This window comes from Ostrea edulis, chromosome 6, assembly GCF_947568905.1.
Source record: "Ostrea edulis chromosome 6, xbOstEdul1.1, whole genome shotgun sequence".
NCBI lineage: Eukaryota > Metazoa > Mollusca > Bivalvia > Ostreida > Ostreidae > Ostrea > Ostrea edulis.
In genome coordinates, this window is record NC_079169.1 from 65,254,616 (window position 1) to 65,271,657 (window position 17,042).

Here is a 17,042-nt window from a genome sequence, read left to right on the forward strand (position 1 = left end):
AATCCCAAAATTTTTGGAACCATAGTAATCAGCACATGTTACGTCTCTTCAAATTATCAGTAATCAGCACACATGAGAATTATACCTAATGAAATCCAGTTGTCACTTTGACAGTTCTGCAGGTGCATCTCAGAGACATTTTCATCTTCAATTCTCCACCTCAAAAATTCTTTTGCCTAGCAATAAACAAAAGATATTGAAAAACAGGTTTACATACAGAGGAGACAGTCATCCCATGAAAATAAAAGAATCAATTTAAATAGATCTACATGTACTGTAGGATAATCCTATAGGATCAATTTACATTGATCTACATGTACTGTAGGACAATCCTGTAAGATCAATTTACATAGATATACATGTAATGTAGGACAATCCTATAGGATCAATTTACATAGACCTACATGAACTATATGAGAATCCTACCTTGTGAAAGCTGCATGAGGCATACTGAATTTCTCCTTGTAGCAGACACAACCTTGCCTGCAGCCAGTAAGCTTAAACAAAAGAGACATTGTTATTATTTCTACAGGTACCTTCATTTCATTTTAATTTACCTATATCTATAAGTAATCACAATGAATTTTAACATCCTTGTCACTGACTGCAACTGTTCAGTGAAATGTAAACTCATAATCAAAGAGGCACATGGGTCACATTGCTCATCTGAGGCAACTTGCTCACACAGAAACCTTTACTGGAACACCTGAAGCACCTAGCTCACACAGAAACCTTTACTGGAACACCTGAGGCACCTAGCTCACACAGAAACCTTTACTGGAACACCTGAGTCACAGAAACCTTTACTGGAATACCTGAGGCACCTTCCTCACACAGAAACCTTTACTGGAACACCTGAAGCACCTAGCTCACACAGAAACCTTTACTGGAATACCTGAGTCACACAAATTTTTACTGGAACACCTGAGATACCTTGCTCCCACAGAAACCTTTACTGGAACACCTGAGTCACACAAATTTTTACTGGAACACCTGAGACACCTTGCTCACACAGAAACCTTTACTGGAACACCTGAGGCACAGAAACTTTTACTGGAACACTAAAAGTGGCTTCAAGAATGAGCTTTTAGACCACTCACAATATACCATGTGCACTAAAGATTCTCAAAGCAATCTCTAGATATCTACTATATACCAACTCTAACTCATGGCATCAAAATACTGTAAACGTACTTTTTTCCACGGGTTCATAAGTCCGCGGAATCACAATTTCTGTTTATTCCGCGGGTAGAAAATTGGGCGGATTTCTTAGATTGCCACTTAATGTCTTTCATTTACTTTAAGTACGCTGGGATAAATTTCCACGGAAAACTTGTGACCGCGTACATAGCGTAAATTAATACCGCACGGAAAAAAGTACTTCTTCAGTATTCCAATTAAATAAAATTTCATTTCAACATAAACATGCACATGTGCAAAAGGTAACATCAAAGTAAAAATCTTTCAGCCACTACTGCAAACCCACTCTGGCTTCAGGGTCATGGAAAGAAAAACAAGAGGCCCATGGGCCACATCGCTCACCTGAGTCACCTTGGTCCATATCAGAAGATTTTCCATATCTATTTGCATGTAAAACCGTAGTCCCTATTATGGCCCCAAACCTACCCCTGGAGGCCATGGTTTTTGCAAACTTGAATCTACACTATGTCAGAAAGCTTTCATGTAAATATGAACTTCTTTGGCCCAATGGTTCTTGAGAAGAAGATTTTTAAAGATTTTCCCTATATATTTGTATGTAAAACTTTGATCCCCTATTGTGGCCCCATCCTACTCCAGGGGGGGGCATGATTTCAATAAACCTGAATCTGCACTATATCAGAAAGCTTTCATATAAATCTCAGCTTTTCTGGCTTAGTGGTTCTGGGAAGAAGATTTTTAAAGATTTTTCCTATATATTTGTATGTAAAACTTTGACCCCCTATTGTGGCCCCATCCGACCCCCGGGGGGCCATGATCTTAGCAATTTATAATCTGCACTATATCAGGAAGCTTTCATATAAATCTCAGCTTTTCTGGCTCAGTGGTTCTTGAGAAGTTGATTTTAAAAGATTTTTCCTATAAATTTGTATGTAAAACTTTTATGCTCCCCTTGAGGCCCCATTCAATCTCCGGGGTCCATGATTTTAACGAACTTGAATCTGCACTATATCAAAAAAAACAACAACAACAAAAAAACAACTTTGAACCCCTATTGTGGCCCCATCCGACCCCCGGGGGCCATGATTTTAATAATTTAGAATCTGCATTATATCAGGAAGCTTTCATATAAATCTCAGCTTTTCTGGCTCAGTGGTTCTTGAGAAGAAGATTTTTAAAGATTTTCCCTATATATTTGTATGTAAAACTTTGACCCCCTATTGTGGCCCCATCCGACCCCCGGGGGCCATGATTTTAACAATTTGAAATCTGTATTATATAAGGAAACTTTCATATAAATCTCAGCTTTTCTGGCTCAGTGGTTCTTGAGAAGAAGATTTTTAAAGATTTTCCCTATATATTTGTATGTAAAACTTTGATCCCCTATTGTGGCCCCATTCGACCCCCGGGGGCCGTGATTTTAACAATTTAGAATCTGCATTATATAAGGAAGCTTTCATATAAATCTCAGCTTTTCTGGCTCAGTGGTTCTTGAGAAGAAGATTTTTAAAGATTTTCCCTATATATTTGTATGTAAAACTTTGACCCCCTATTGTGGCCCCATCCGACCCCCGGGGGCCATGATTTTAACAATTTAGAATCTGCACTACCTAATAAAGCTTATCTATAAATTTCATCTTTTCTGGCCCAGTGGTCTTGAGAAGAAGATTTTTTAATGACCCTACCCTATTTTTACCTTTTCTTGATTATCTCCCCTTGGAAGGTGGCCTGGCCCTTTATTTTAACAATTTAGAATTCCCTTTACCTAAGGATGTTTTGTGCCAACTTTGGTTGAAATTGGCCCAGTGGTTGTTGAGAAGAAGTTGAAAATGTGAAAAGTTTACAGATGGACGGACGGACGCCGGAATACGGGTGATCAGAAAAGCTCACTTGAGCTTTCAGCTCAGGTGAGCTAATAATTATCTAGCCCACATAAGGACACTTCCATATAAATTTGACAACCTGTATCCTTGTGGTTCTAATCTCATGCTGTAGCCACACTTACCTCTGATAATTCTGTAGCCATACTTACCCCTGACACAATGCTGTAGTCACACTTACCCCTGACACAATACTGTGGCCACACTTACCTGACAATTCTGTAGCCACACTTACCCACGACAATTATGTAGCCACACTTACCCAATACAATGCTGTAGCCACACTTACCTCTGATAATTCTGTAGCCATACTTACCCCTGACACAATGCTGTAGCTACACTTACCCCTGACACAATGCTGTAGCCATACTTACCCAATACAATTATGTAGCCACACTTACCCCTGACACCATGCTGTAGGCACACTTACCCAATACATTTCTGTAGCCACTTACCCCTGACAATTCTGTAGCCACACTTACCCCTGACACAATGATGTAGCCACACTTACCCCTGACAATTTTGTAGCCACACTTACCCCTGACACAATGCTGCAGGCACACACTTACCCCTGACAATTCTGTAGCCACACTTTAACCTGATGCAATGCTGTAGCCACACTTACCTCTGACAATTCTGTAGCCAAACTTACCCCTGACGCAATGCTGTAGCCAAACTTACCCCTGACAATTCTGTACCCAAACTTTAACCTGACACAATTCTGTAACCACACTTACCCCTGACACAGTTCTGTAGCCACACTTACCTCTGACACAATTCTGTAGCCACAGTGACCCCAGAACTTCAGACTGTCCCTGCAATCCAAATATATAGTCCATGTCTTCCTCCCAGAACTTCGGCATGTCTGATGGAAGAGCTGATTTTGGACTCTTCCTGAAACAAGAGTTGTCCTCTCATAATACAGTGTAGCCTTTGAAAGTGAAAATGGAAGAATGTTCCACATAAATGAGTGTTTCTTAGATATTTTATTTCAGATGTCTGAAGCCCAGTTACTGTTTGGTTCAGTAGTCCCTCAAATAGGTAATAAAAAATCAAGTGGTCTTAGCTTACATCAACACAGTCATGTACACCATATTGATATTCAAAACCAATGAAGACCAATCTCAAACAACAAGTATTTTACTTGTCTCACAGTGTCAAGTACATGTACATGTATATAATAATCAGTCATAAAAGTCATGACTGTTTGGGTACATGTACACATAGTAAGTACTTACTCTTTGTTTGGGTACAATGTATACATAGTAAGTACTTACTCTTTGTTTGGGTACAATGTACACTTGGTAAGTACTTACCCTTTGGGTGAAGCTCCACTTTTGAGATGTTTTGTTAACCACTGATCAAACTGGAATTCCAACTTCAACAACACCATCTACAAAGATATTTACTCTAAATTCAAAGGATAAACATCACCATATATCTACAAATATATTTACTTTAGATTCAAAGGACAAACAGGTATTATTTAAACATTTCACCATGCATCAATTTTTGAGGTAAATGTAGAGTGCTTTATTTTGATGTCTTCCAAACATCAAAATGTAAAAACATGTCATGAAAATACTAGAACAACTTTCTTTTTTATGCACAAACCTTTCCAAAAGATCGAATATCCTCCGCTGGTTCATCATTACTGTAATTAACAAATAAAAAGTTTTCAAAAGCCTTACTAATCACTGCGTTAATCAGTTTGGAGTATCGTCAGCGTGAAACAATTTCTTTTTGCTATTTAAAAGTGTGGCGAACAACAAGCATTGCTACTCATCAGCATGTAGATTTGTAAGCACCACATGAAAACCCACAGGAATCAATCAGGTAAACTAGACTTTTAGGTCTTTTAAAATATCAATTAGTCGGATTTAGTCCTATTCTAGAAGAGGGAGGGGGGGGGGGGGGGGGGGGGGGGGGGGGGGGGGTAATGTCTCCAGATTATTGTAGATAGAAATACATACATGTACATATATGTGACATATAAAATATCTCTTAAGTATAAATGAAACATCTATGATTATGTGGTTTTGTTTTTCTTTTTATTTGTTTTATCCTACTTGTTAGAAATGGTGTATATTCGCTCACTAAGCATAACAAATTATATGTATACATCCAAACCTAAAAACACACAACAAAAACATCCTCTGTGTATAATTCTAGAATACCAACAACAAACATTTAGCTCAATAAAATACTAGCAAGCTTCTAGAATTTCTGCACTTGACAAAAAACTTGTAAAACTACAAAATGGCTGGAAATACAGCTTACACGTGAATATTTGTACCCTGACATAAATTGTTCTGACCTGAGCAGACATGGCAGGTCTGTGTGTCTCCTCCTTCGTATGTACACCCTAACATAGACAGAGGTCAGCTCTTGGGGCCAGACCAGCTCCGACCGGTCACACAGGGCCTCCAGGAAGTGCAACATTAACATTAGCATGCCACCATTCTTCTGCTCCCTGACGAGGAAATCTCTCACATCAGCTCCTTCTGTAGCTGATAGTAGCTTCGCATCCAATCCTTTCCCATCATCTGAAAGTAATCTCAAGAAATCATTCCTCTGAAACAAAGTGGAAGCAGGAGCCACATTAGTTATTGACTAATCTATAGAATGGCCTAGGTGAGGGTATCAACATGCAGTAATTACCACATCTTTATAGACTTATACACATACATAATGACATGTAGATGAACCAGACAATACTAGTTTATAACCTGTTTTGTTGGGTTTAGAAAATACAGATTCCTCTTTTTCAGAGACAAGATCCAAGGACTCCATTTCCTCTTCGTCAACTCCAGATCTTAATAAACAAACAATATTTCTTCAGTAACAATTAAATACAATGTATCTTCATCATATATATATTTCTTTGTTGAAATGATGCCATGACCTAGTTTTAATAATCCTACAAATATTCCTTAAATAAGAGGTCTGAGAATTTGCTCCAGACACAATGCACTTGTCCAACTTCATACATGCGCTTCATTATTCATGATTTAAAAAAAAAGAGCACATTAATGCTTTACTTGCATGTATTTGTGAGTACATTTCTATACCTGAGACTGGATGGTATGAAAGTCTCGAGGATTTCTCTGAAGTTAACTCTCTCTTCTTCCCTTCGTGTGAAAGTGTTCCTCACCTACCACAAATACCAATCAAAATAATTGATGTCACAGTAAATGTTGATATCAATGTAGCAAGAAAGTTATTTTCAAATTTATATCAAGTTGAGGTAACTGTGCACACAAGCATTAAAAAAATATACATGTATCCAAACCAGTAAACGAGAGACCTATAGAAGCAATTTAACAGTGTGTGTGTTGGGGGGGGGGGGGGGGGTGGTAAACGATACACTGTTTGTGTACTTCATTTACTCAACTTCACAGTTTGTTTTGGTGCATCCGGGTGTGGACTACACATTCAGCCCCAACATATGGATCTGTACATACACATAGTTAAACTCATGGTTGTTTCAAATTGTCTCTAACCTATGAATGTGTTGAGTTTACACACAACTACACCTACAGTCCATGACGCTTCAACAACATTTTATATTCTTTCATTAAATTACGATAATATACTATCTTTCTGTACCCTGGCTGATCTTCTCTTCTCATAATATGGGTTCTCAAAATTGGATGTCCTCTTTCTCTTTTGCCCTTTGACCTTGCCCTCGGTGTCACTTGTTTCAGAGCTGGGGAGATCTTGTAAAACTGAGGTTACTAGACGTAACAAGGAACAAATACACATACATTTATAAATGAACTCATTCATATAAATAATTATGATTGATACATTCAATTTTGAACTAACTTACAGTAAACCAACTTTTTTTTATGCAATGCCTTCATTTCACAATTTACTAGTGATAAGCTGGTTTGTGGCTACAACTTTTTGTGACCGAGATACTGTATACAGGGTTATTTTTGTCCTTCTACACTTACAGATGGTTTTGCCGCATTTTAAATTTGCGAAGTAGCAGTTGTGTTACAAGAGAGATAAGAGAAAACAATTTTGCCCAGTCTTAAATTTGCACATTGACAATGAGGGTGAAAGGGATAAAAATAAATTGGGGCTGAATATTTCCCTGAATATAGAATTTAAATCTTAAAATACATGCGAGACATTCAAGGATTGTTTCGCAGCAAGAAACATTCACACTGTGATGAGTTTCTCGCAAAACTTGTGAAAATTCTCACATGCGAATAAGTTTGTTTACAGTACTATAAACATGAATATGTCCCCGTGTTGTAAAATACGCATACTTCTGTTGTAAATCCTATGAGTAGACTATATTTATGTGATGTCTGGATCATCAATTAATGAATTGCATAACTATAGGAATAGTATGCATAGGGGTAATTTACATGAAAATCTTGTAATTCACTCTATTTAATAATGCATTACATTACAATACAACAAAATGACTGTTGTTACCACTCTACTTACCTGAAATAGGAATGGATGACAAAAGTGCAAATGAAGTCGACACATCTGGAGTTGAAGGTCCGGAGGTCACGGGAGATATACTGGTGAAGATTTCTCGTTCAGAGATCACAGTGACAGAGGAAACAGAAATTACAGTCTCTGAAGCAGCAGTAGTCTCATTACCACTGACAGTAACAACACTGTCACTAGACGACACCACGGTCCCCACCGCAGTATCACTGGTACTAGTGTTAGTCACAGAAGTTGCAGTGTCCGACATAGTATCAGTACCCACAGTACTAACGACACTAACAGGAATGACATCTGTTGCTGGCTCTGTAGCTGGAGTGAGATCAACTTCCATTTCCTCGGCTTTTGAGACACCTGCTTTATCCTCCACCGGTGGAACTTCCGTAGAAGACATGGAGCTCGCAGTCAGATTTTGTTTTTCTTCATTTTGAGCGTCAGTGTTTTTGTCTTTATCCACTGCGTAGTCACTCAAGTCCACCCTGATTCCCATACTCTGTAATAGAAATTCCACCATAAAATTATTTGCATATTTCATGAACATCATTTTCCATGTAAAACAATAATCTGTTCAAGCATGAACACTTAAATTTACGAGTATTTACCACAAACATAAAGATACGAGAGCACTTACCATGGGTGGGTTTGATTTCTTGATCGTATCATATAATGCTATTAAACTCTCACCCAAGGACAGCCACCTGATATGTAAAACATCAGAAGAAATCTTAAACAACAGTGATGATAAACCCCAAATTAATCACAAAGTTTTGAAGCATTATTTACATGATGAATAAATCAAAAGTGTATATATGTGTGTGCACTCTGCAAAATTTCATTTACGTGAATTTATTTTCAAATGTCCTTCCTACAACATTTTCACAACTATGTGTACAGGTATTCTGATCCATGTTTAACTTACGTGTATGACTTAATTGGAACGGGAAGTTTATTTGGTTTCATAGGAGGGGTCTTGGCCAATTCCCTTCTTTTCTGTCTCATCGCCAACGCTTCATTGATAAACTGTAGAAATATTTTGTGCATATTATGTTCATGCTAAAAAAAAGTAAATATAGTCTTATCATAAGAACAGAAATAATTTCACATCTTCAAGCTTTTTAACAAAGCTTCAGCTGAGCATGTATAGGTACGAGTCATTTTGGTATAAAACTTTAACCAAAACTGTAGAAATTAAATTTCTCAGTGATTTTATATAAAATTTGTAAGGAAAAATTCATTATTACAACAGTGATCCACGGTTACATAAGACTTCACCGGGATTAGTTGACATCAAAGTGGAAAATTTAGAAATGTACCTCATCCATTTCTTCTTGATCTACATTTTCTTTGTCAATCAATGGATTACTACAATAAAATCAATCATTACTTTTGAGTTCATATATATTGATTCTTTGTAATTCCAATATCCTGTCTCATGGAAATTTAAAAGTTCTCGATTCTTTGTGCAGAAGACATAAAATCCACCACAGAGCAGAAAATTCTACAAAATACGCTAAATTTTATTCAATGATAAAGTCTATCTTACCATTCATTAAACATTTCCTTTGTAGCCTCTTTAAGAGATGGTTGTTCCTTAAAAATCTGATTCCGGAAAACTATGCCTTTAGGGTACAAGTAGTCTTTCTTTAACGCTTTGGATATGTAGTACAGACAATCTGAAAGCCATCGCTCAGAAATTAAAACTTAAACTGTACATGCCTGTTTATCATTAGCAATACTTACTGCCAATCAACTAAAAAAACAACAACAAAACATGAGGTATTTTCTAGTTATCTGTTGCACAAGATGTGGGAGTCTGATCAACCAACAGGTGCTGAGCAGTATATCTCTCCTTTAACAGAAGGCCACTACTAACTACAGATATATTATTACTACAGTAACTTGATCCAAAGAGTCGGATCACGCCGAGTTGACAGGCGCGGATCTAGTGATCCAACTCTGCGGATCTAGTGATCCAACTCTTCAGATCAAGTTACTGTAGTAATGGTAAATTTATCATATACCCCCTTACATTGTATTTTCAAATCCACATTTGTACATGTAATTCAAGTTATCAAAATCACAGACATACAGTGAAATTATATTTTGTGTACGAAGTTGATATTTTCCACAAAAAAATGTTGCTTTGAAGCATTGTGATGTCATCAGTTTCAGAGGATGCTGATACGGAATCCGAAAACCACAGTGTGGTGATTCAGAAAATCGGATCACACTTTCTGAAATCAACAGTATCAATAATTGATACATTGATGGGTATATAATAAATAAACATACCGGATATGATATTTCTTTACTTCAACAGATAACTATACTAAGCATCAGAATAACTTACACCAGTAATCATTGATGGTGTACAGAACTGTAACAATATTGTCCAGGCAAGGCCAGTGGTTTGGATTGCATTGTAGTCCCTGAAAGAACAAACTCTTTTTTTTTTACTAAAATGTTTCATATTCAAACCAATTAACTGTATATGAAAATGGCTTTGTCATTGAATGCGAATGCCATGTCCCTTATTTACAACATAATTACATTATTTCCATTTTCTGATCTCATGAATCAATACATAATGCATCAAAATTAAAATACATGTACATATGTATGAAGACAGATATAAAACGACCAATGATATTTGAGTGATAACCACTGGAAAACCAAACATATCTACAATATTCTAGTTACCTCTTTCTATAACGGATTAGAGTCTATATGTGTGTATACAATACCTGTTCAAACCCCAGTCTGGCGAGCTGATAGTTATGAAGTTTCAGAGCTATGGTACCTATCTTGTACCAAACAGTTGTCTCTGATTCATCGACTTTCACTGCCTGAAAAAAAAATAACATCATCAGGTACTGTATAACACATCATCAGGTACTGTATAACATTGTCACATGAAACTTGCTATCTTTTTCCAATTTTGAATTGCCTTTAGATAAGCCATACTTGTTCAGTAGAGTCTTCTTCAAACTTTTAGCTATTAATATGCCCTCTTTAACAAAACACAGCATGGACTTGTTAGTGCAGCAGGTAATTCACATCCACAATCAAATCAGTCGTTCATTATGTTACCAGACTTATCTCCCCTGAATTTATCATTCACTGTGTTACCAGACTTATCTCCCCCGAATTTGTACTGTTACTAGACTTATCTCCCCTGAATTTGTCATTCACTGTTACCAGACTTATCTCCCCTGAATTTGTACTGTTACTAGACTTCTATCCCCTGAATTTGTCATTTACTGTATTACTAGACTTATCTCCCCTGAATCTCTCCTTCACTGTGTTACAAGACTTATCTCCCCTGAATTTGTCATTCACTGTGTTACCAGACGTATCTCCCCTGAATTTGTACTGTTACTAGACTTATCTCCCCTGAATTTGTCGTTCACTGTGCTACCAGACTTATCTGCCCTGAATCTCTCCTTCACTGTGTTACCAGACTTATCTCCCCTGAATCTCTCCTTCACTGTGTTACTAGACTTATCTCCCCTGAATCTCTCCTTCACTGTGTTACCAGGCTTATCTCCCCTGAATCTCTCCTTCACTGTGTTACCAGACTTATCTCCCCTGAATCTCTCCTTCACTGTGTTACCAGGCTTATCTCCCCTGAATCTGTACCTCTATGTACCACTCCATAGCCTCCTCGTGGTCCCCCTTTTGTAAGGACATGGCAGCCAGGTTTTTGTAGATGGAGTACAGAAGCTGAAGCCCTGGGTGTATAATCCCCACTGTTTCGGTCTCAACAAGTTTGGCTGCCTGTTATAATTACAAAGAAATCAAAACTAATATACTTGGATGATAAAAATTTCTGTAAAACATTTTCTTGAAATTCATATTTTTGACCAACTTCAGGCTACTTTTACAGAATCACATTCTTTTCATCCTCACTAGCAGATGACTTGCTGCATTATCTTTGTAGGTTCATTATCAATTATATTTTGTTCATTATAGCCTCCCTCTCTTTCTCTCATTCAGTTGCCATAGAACTATTTGTTTATTCAAGAGCTTACTTCTAAAATACATTTGCTGACACTCACAGACAAGTTTTAGACACCATTTCCAGTGTACAACTAGTTATTTATGTGTTACAACCCTGCCGTACGCTTGACAGTTAAAGATTTCATATTAAACCCATTTTCGTCAGTTTTGTTTTGAACATACACATGGCAGAAAGATTAAAGACAAATTCCAGAAAGTGGATACATTTAGATAAACCATATTTCAAAACAAGATACAAAATGACACTGATAAATTGCAGAGTTTTTTAAATAGAAAGTGGACCAGAAAATTGATGAAATTTACTGGTCTGGACAAATATTTACAGGTCAGTATCCAAGTTACTTGTAAAAAAAAATTAAAACTGTAACACAAATTATTATTTAGTGTAAAGCCACAATGTACACAGCCTCATGACAGGGGTAATAGTAAATTCAGACTGTTTGAATGTCCTGCATGTGGCTTCAAATGCCTTATTGAATAAGTAGACTTGTTCTCCAAGGGCTGTGAAGGTGTACACACCAATGAAGCCCCACCCCAGTATGACCTACACACTAAATTCCATTAAATCTCACTGATGCATCTGTCCACATGACAAATTCGAATTCACATAACAAAAGTTGTACTATTAGCAGCTTCCATCCATATCTGCTTACGGTTCGAATGTGATCCAGAAAAATATGAAAAGGAAATCATCTAATTTCGCTCTTGCAATGTATATTCAATTGTTTTAAATGTTTGGTACTAAATTTCAAATCATTAAAGCACCTAAATTTACCCATTCAAATACACAGATTCAAACGCTTAGTCGATTTCAAAACTACATTTAAAAACCATGCACATAAAGAGGTTAAAATTCCGAAATGATCCTTTACACTTTACCGGTCTTTCGGACTGTTTATATACAACAAAATCACCAGACTTTAGAAATATTTACCGGTTTTGCCAATGAGACCTGCAGATTCAAAAATGCTGAAATTGTACCTAAAATTAGCAAGATTATTCAACATCCAAAAAAAATGATAATGGAAATCAATTTCTCAGTTTTAAGTTACATTTACTTTATCTTCATCATATTTTCACATGCCACAAGGCAGTTCAAAACCATATTTCCCAAGTGGAGGGACATGTCTGAATGTCAGCTCCAGTATTCAATGCTTAAGTAGTGTAATCTGGTAGTGGTTGACTGTGTCCTGGTTAGTGATGTTCCAATCATCAATATAATACGGTACCAGGGAATAAGGCATGTTCGCATGGTCAGATAGACATACTTTGATTCAGGCATATAAATGATGGGCCATCCATCAAAGAGAATCTTGATTTAAGCAAAGCCTTGTATGAATGACATAGATAAAACTGCTTTCAAAGGCCACTGTTACTCTGCACGTGCATATCGTGTTTTCAATACGCCAATTTCGAGATACGTTTGAGTTATTTCCCTTTGAAGAACTCTCGTAAATAGTAAGGCGCAAAACAACTTGTTTACATGCGGGAGTGGGACGAATATTCATCACTGCATAAGTGAATGTACTCAGTATGTTTCTCATACGCTGTTTCATCACCCAAATTCAACTGATACACAAACTAAGTAAGTGATAAGTATTCAGGGAGTAATGAAATATATGGAATTCTTATCATATCACATAATTTCGTTGATTGTAGGTATCATATCCAGGATATTACTTTCAAATATCACATTGTTTTTATATTTCTACTTTAGTAAAACATTCTTTCGATAGTATTTTGTATTTCCTACATTTACACATCTAAAGAGAAGCCGCTTTTAATATGTTTTATCGTCTTCCTCACTGACTGTAAGTTTACGCTGTCCCACTTAGGCACTCAAAGTTCTACTAAATGTACCTCCTACACAGGAGAGCTCCTATCTCGAAACTGGCGTATTGCTGACAATAGATCTGATTTGTGTTTTTGTTTTTTTAATAAAATATTCTTTCTTTTTTTTTTTTAATTATGCTGGATTACCGTAAGTTAATGACATGAAACCTTGATAAACAGGAATATAACTGAAGCAAACGATATCCATTTTTGGAGCGTAAACCCTTCTAAAAATCTATTGACTTTTATATATGTAATTAAAGGATATTAAGATAGTAAAAGAGTAACAAATACACACAGAAAATATTCATTTAAACTCTCTCAGCAATAGAAACAACAAATACAAACGCAGAAAATATTCATTTACACCTTTTTTCAGAAGATAAATAACTTTATTATAAAATTTCTCTATGTCCGATTATAATCGATAATTAGTTATGCCTCGTTCACACGAAGAATTTAATTCGCATTAAACGTAAGTTAATGCAAATTAAATCTGAACCGCGTTCACACGGAGATTTTAATGCGCATTAGTTTACTTCGAATTAAAATTGACGTCGCGATTTAATGCGAATTAAATTTACTTCGCATTAGCTCCGTGTGAACGCTAAGCGAAGCTAATTCGAATTAAATGTAGACGCATGCGTAATGGCAAATTTGGGTCACATGCATCATACTCATGGTCAGCTATATATATTAATGTTAGTTTTGTACGAAAAACTAAGCAAAATGATAATAATCACTAAAAACGTGTACAAACAGCGTGTCATTAGATAATGTCAGACGTAAATCTGTGCTCTGCATAGGCATACTGAGTAATACATGTGGAAGGAATTGTTTTTAAATACGACAACAATGTTTTAAAATAGTGATAATATGATTTTCTTTTTTACATTTTTTAAAACAAATATGCCGCTCATTGTTAATTTTTATACCATATGACGTCATAGTAGACTTATAATACGTATTAGTAATTAAAAATTACGTCATAACAGTAGTCAGCGGAATGGTGAAAAAGACGTTCCGAAGTTTTAAAATTGGGCCCATGAAGAAACAATAGATTGTCTAGATTGAATGCTGGTTGTCGGAGGAAATAACAAGTAATTTCTTGGGAACATATAAATAAACACGACAAAAAACTCCTTATGTGTAGATCAAAATTATGTATGTAGGCCTAAATTGTAAACATGTAGTATACTACATGTAGGCCTATATAGCGTTTTGAACAAAGAATTCTGTAAAGATCTACACAATATTCATTAAAATATCTATAAAAATAATTTTCAATAACATAGTCTATTCTTTAATTTATTTCGCGCACCCTTTGATAGAGATGCATACGAATTTAATGCGCATTAGTTTACTTCGCATTAAATATTACCGCCGTGTGAACGCTATTTAATTCGAATTAATTTAATGCGCATTATTTTACTTCGCATCAAATTTGATGCGAAGTAAAATTTAATGCGCATCCGTGTGAACGAGGCATTAGTTACAGTAAACCTATCATCGATTATGAAATTCTCACTGATTCCCATCACTAGTCCTGGTTGATTCTATCATACTATAATTTGGTACATTCGTAACAAGCTATTTTTGGAATGTTTGTGGATTTTCACTCCAGATATTCTTGTTTATAGCATAAGTTCTTTTGTGAAACATTGGGTCCTAGAAATATTATGCTTAACAAAAACACTATGTCACATGACTGTCAAGAAAAAAATGTAAACCAGATTCTAGCCATTAAACATAACAACCCAGAAATTGTAAATTCTACAGAGTTTTTTCTGACAGCTTAACTTTCGCATCGCAAGTCATTCTCGTTAGTGTCTGTGATATACCTCTCTAATGAACCCATGACTCAGAAGTTGTTCAAATGCCTCCTCTGCTTTTTGGATGTCTTGTCTTTGAAGTCCCAGGGCTTTGTTATACAAGGTGTAAGCTTCAGATTCCTATAAAATAACATATTTTATATCATAAAAGTATGGTACAAAATGTTCATTGAAATCCTTTAAAATTTACATTTTGATTCCTCACATCATAGTTCTACACAGTATCTACCTCAACCTCTCTTGTCCAATGTCCTTGGCTACATGACATGTATGATGTACACCACAGGGCAGGGATCAACACCAACGGTTGTCCGATAGCCCGAGGCAAGTGAAAACCCAGTTCGGACAGGTGAAACTCAATACACACTTGTCCGATGGGGCAAGTGATTATTTAAGTTGGAAATGCGATTATTATAATAATTGTGTTGAGCTTGATAACTATCAAATATTAGAACGTAAAGTCCAACTCCCTATATTACTGTTTTCTTTACCAAATCGTCAGATTATAGTGAAGGCCCATTCTAGTAGATCGTACTGTATCACCAACTGACAGAGAGAGATAATTAGAGTTGCTGGTTGACAGGATTATTAGAGTCTAAAATATTTTGGACAACTAAGTTTTTCATTCGAACAAGTAAAACTTCGAGTTTACTTGCCTGAAGAAGAAAAGTTAATGTCTATCCCTGCAGGGTCTAATAAGTTATCACATTTATTCATAAATTCATAAAACATTGCATGGAAGGGCACTCACCACACTATTCTCTTTAGAGAAGTCGAGAGGCATAGCCTTCATCGACTTCTCTTCGCAAGCATTCATATTTTGATTCTGGAAAACGTGTAAATGCCGGAGTCGGTGACGGTTTATGCTTCGACCGACGTTTCGACTCAGATGTGCCTGGATTTACGCAATAGACAACTTGTTTTCAAACATTTAACAGTGATGCACAAAATTGTCACAAGGAAATCAACACTTACTTGCTTTTAATCCATTTTAAACATGTAGATCTACCCTGTCCCGGGTTTACGTTAACTGGTCTTGGGAGCTGTCACAATAGGGGACCAGTTTAGAGAAAGCAGACTGACGTAAACACAGTTGTGATTTAAACCCGGGACAGGGGCGTGTTGAAAATGGATTAAAAGCAAGTAAGTTTTGACTTCCTTGTGACGGTTTTGTGCATTACTGCTAAATGTTTGAAAACAAGTTGTCTGTTGCGTAAATCCAGGCACATCTGAGTCGAAACGTCAGTCGAAGCATAAACCGTCACCGACTCCGGCATTTACACGTTTTCCAGAATCAAAACATGAATGCTTGCGAAGAGAAGTCGATGAAGGCTATGCCTCTCGACTTCTCTAAAGAGAATATCACCACACCCCTGCCATCTTCTTTTGCTGGTTTTATTTGTATGCAGGCTCTAAACCTTTGTATACTTGAAGGTCCCCGAGTGAAGTAATTCAATGCCTACCTCAGCCTCCCTTGTTCCAACAGCCTTAGCTCTGACATCACCACCATCACATTCGCTACTACTGTCGTTCAAGGCAGCTATTCGAATCTGGAGAGAAAAGTATTAGGTTAAGAGTAGATTGTAAACACATGAAGCTTGCTGTACATATATAGTGTTTTTGGTAAATCTTTGTTCAGATTACTTTAACAGGATGTTGTGCAATTTTTAAGTGCTAAACATTTTCTTTTTCTCAAATGATTTCTTACTTACCATTTTTAATCCATCATTGTTGTAGTACACAATTTGCAATATTTGCTGTTCGCGGCATCTTCTTTACTAAATTGGTCTCCATGTTCAAAATGGGAACTAGTCTAATGGACTGTCTAAAAACCAAGTTGGTTGAC

At 36.5% G+C, this 17,042-nt stretch overlaps 1 protein-coding gene across 1 annotated transcript in view; it reads right to left on the reverse strand.

The window, feature by feature from the left end:
• Positions 1–17,042, reverse strand: part of LOC125646145 (calcineurin-binding protein cabin-1-like) — a 42,336-nt gene extending 25,294 nt beyond the window's left edge. Inside the window, exons 1-20 of the mRNA XM_056140420.1 lie at positions 16,909–17,042; positions 16,660–16,746; positions 15,206–15,316; positions 11,151–11,288; positions 10,256–10,357; positions 9,862–9,940; positions 9,055–9,184; positions 8,825–8,873; positions 8,431–8,531; positions 8,143–8,209; positions 7,503–8,004; positions 6,648–6,775; positions 6,110–6,192; positions 5,768–5,853; positions 5,356–5,584; positions 4,653–4,692; positions 4,355–4,431; positions 3,805–3,932; positions 427–497; positions 86–176 (exon numbers count right to left, since the gene is read on the reverse strand). Coding sequence (XP_055996395.1) covers positions 86–176; positions 427–497; positions 3,805–3,932; positions 4,355–4,431; positions 4,653–4,692; positions 5,356–5,584; positions 5,768–5,853; positions 6,110–6,192; positions 6,648–6,775; positions 7,503–8,004; positions 8,143–8,209; positions 8,431–8,531; positions 8,825–8,873; positions 9,055–9,184; positions 9,862–9,940; positions 10,256–10,357; positions 11,151–11,288; positions 15,206–15,316; positions 16,660–16,746; positions 16,909–16,911 — 2,302 coding nt within the window. The 5' untranslated portion in view covers positions 16,912–17,042. The remainder of the gene's footprint in view (positions 1–85; positions 177–426; positions 498–3,804; positions 3,933–4,354; positions 4,432–4,652; positions 4,693–5,355; positions 5,585–5,767; positions 5,854–6,109; positions 6,193–6,647; positions 6,776–7,502; positions 8,005–8,142; positions 8,210–8,430; positions 8,532–8,824; positions 8,874–9,054; positions 9,185–9,861; positions 9,941–10,255; positions 10,358–11,150; positions 11,289–15,205; positions 15,317–16,659; positions 16,747–16,908) is intronic.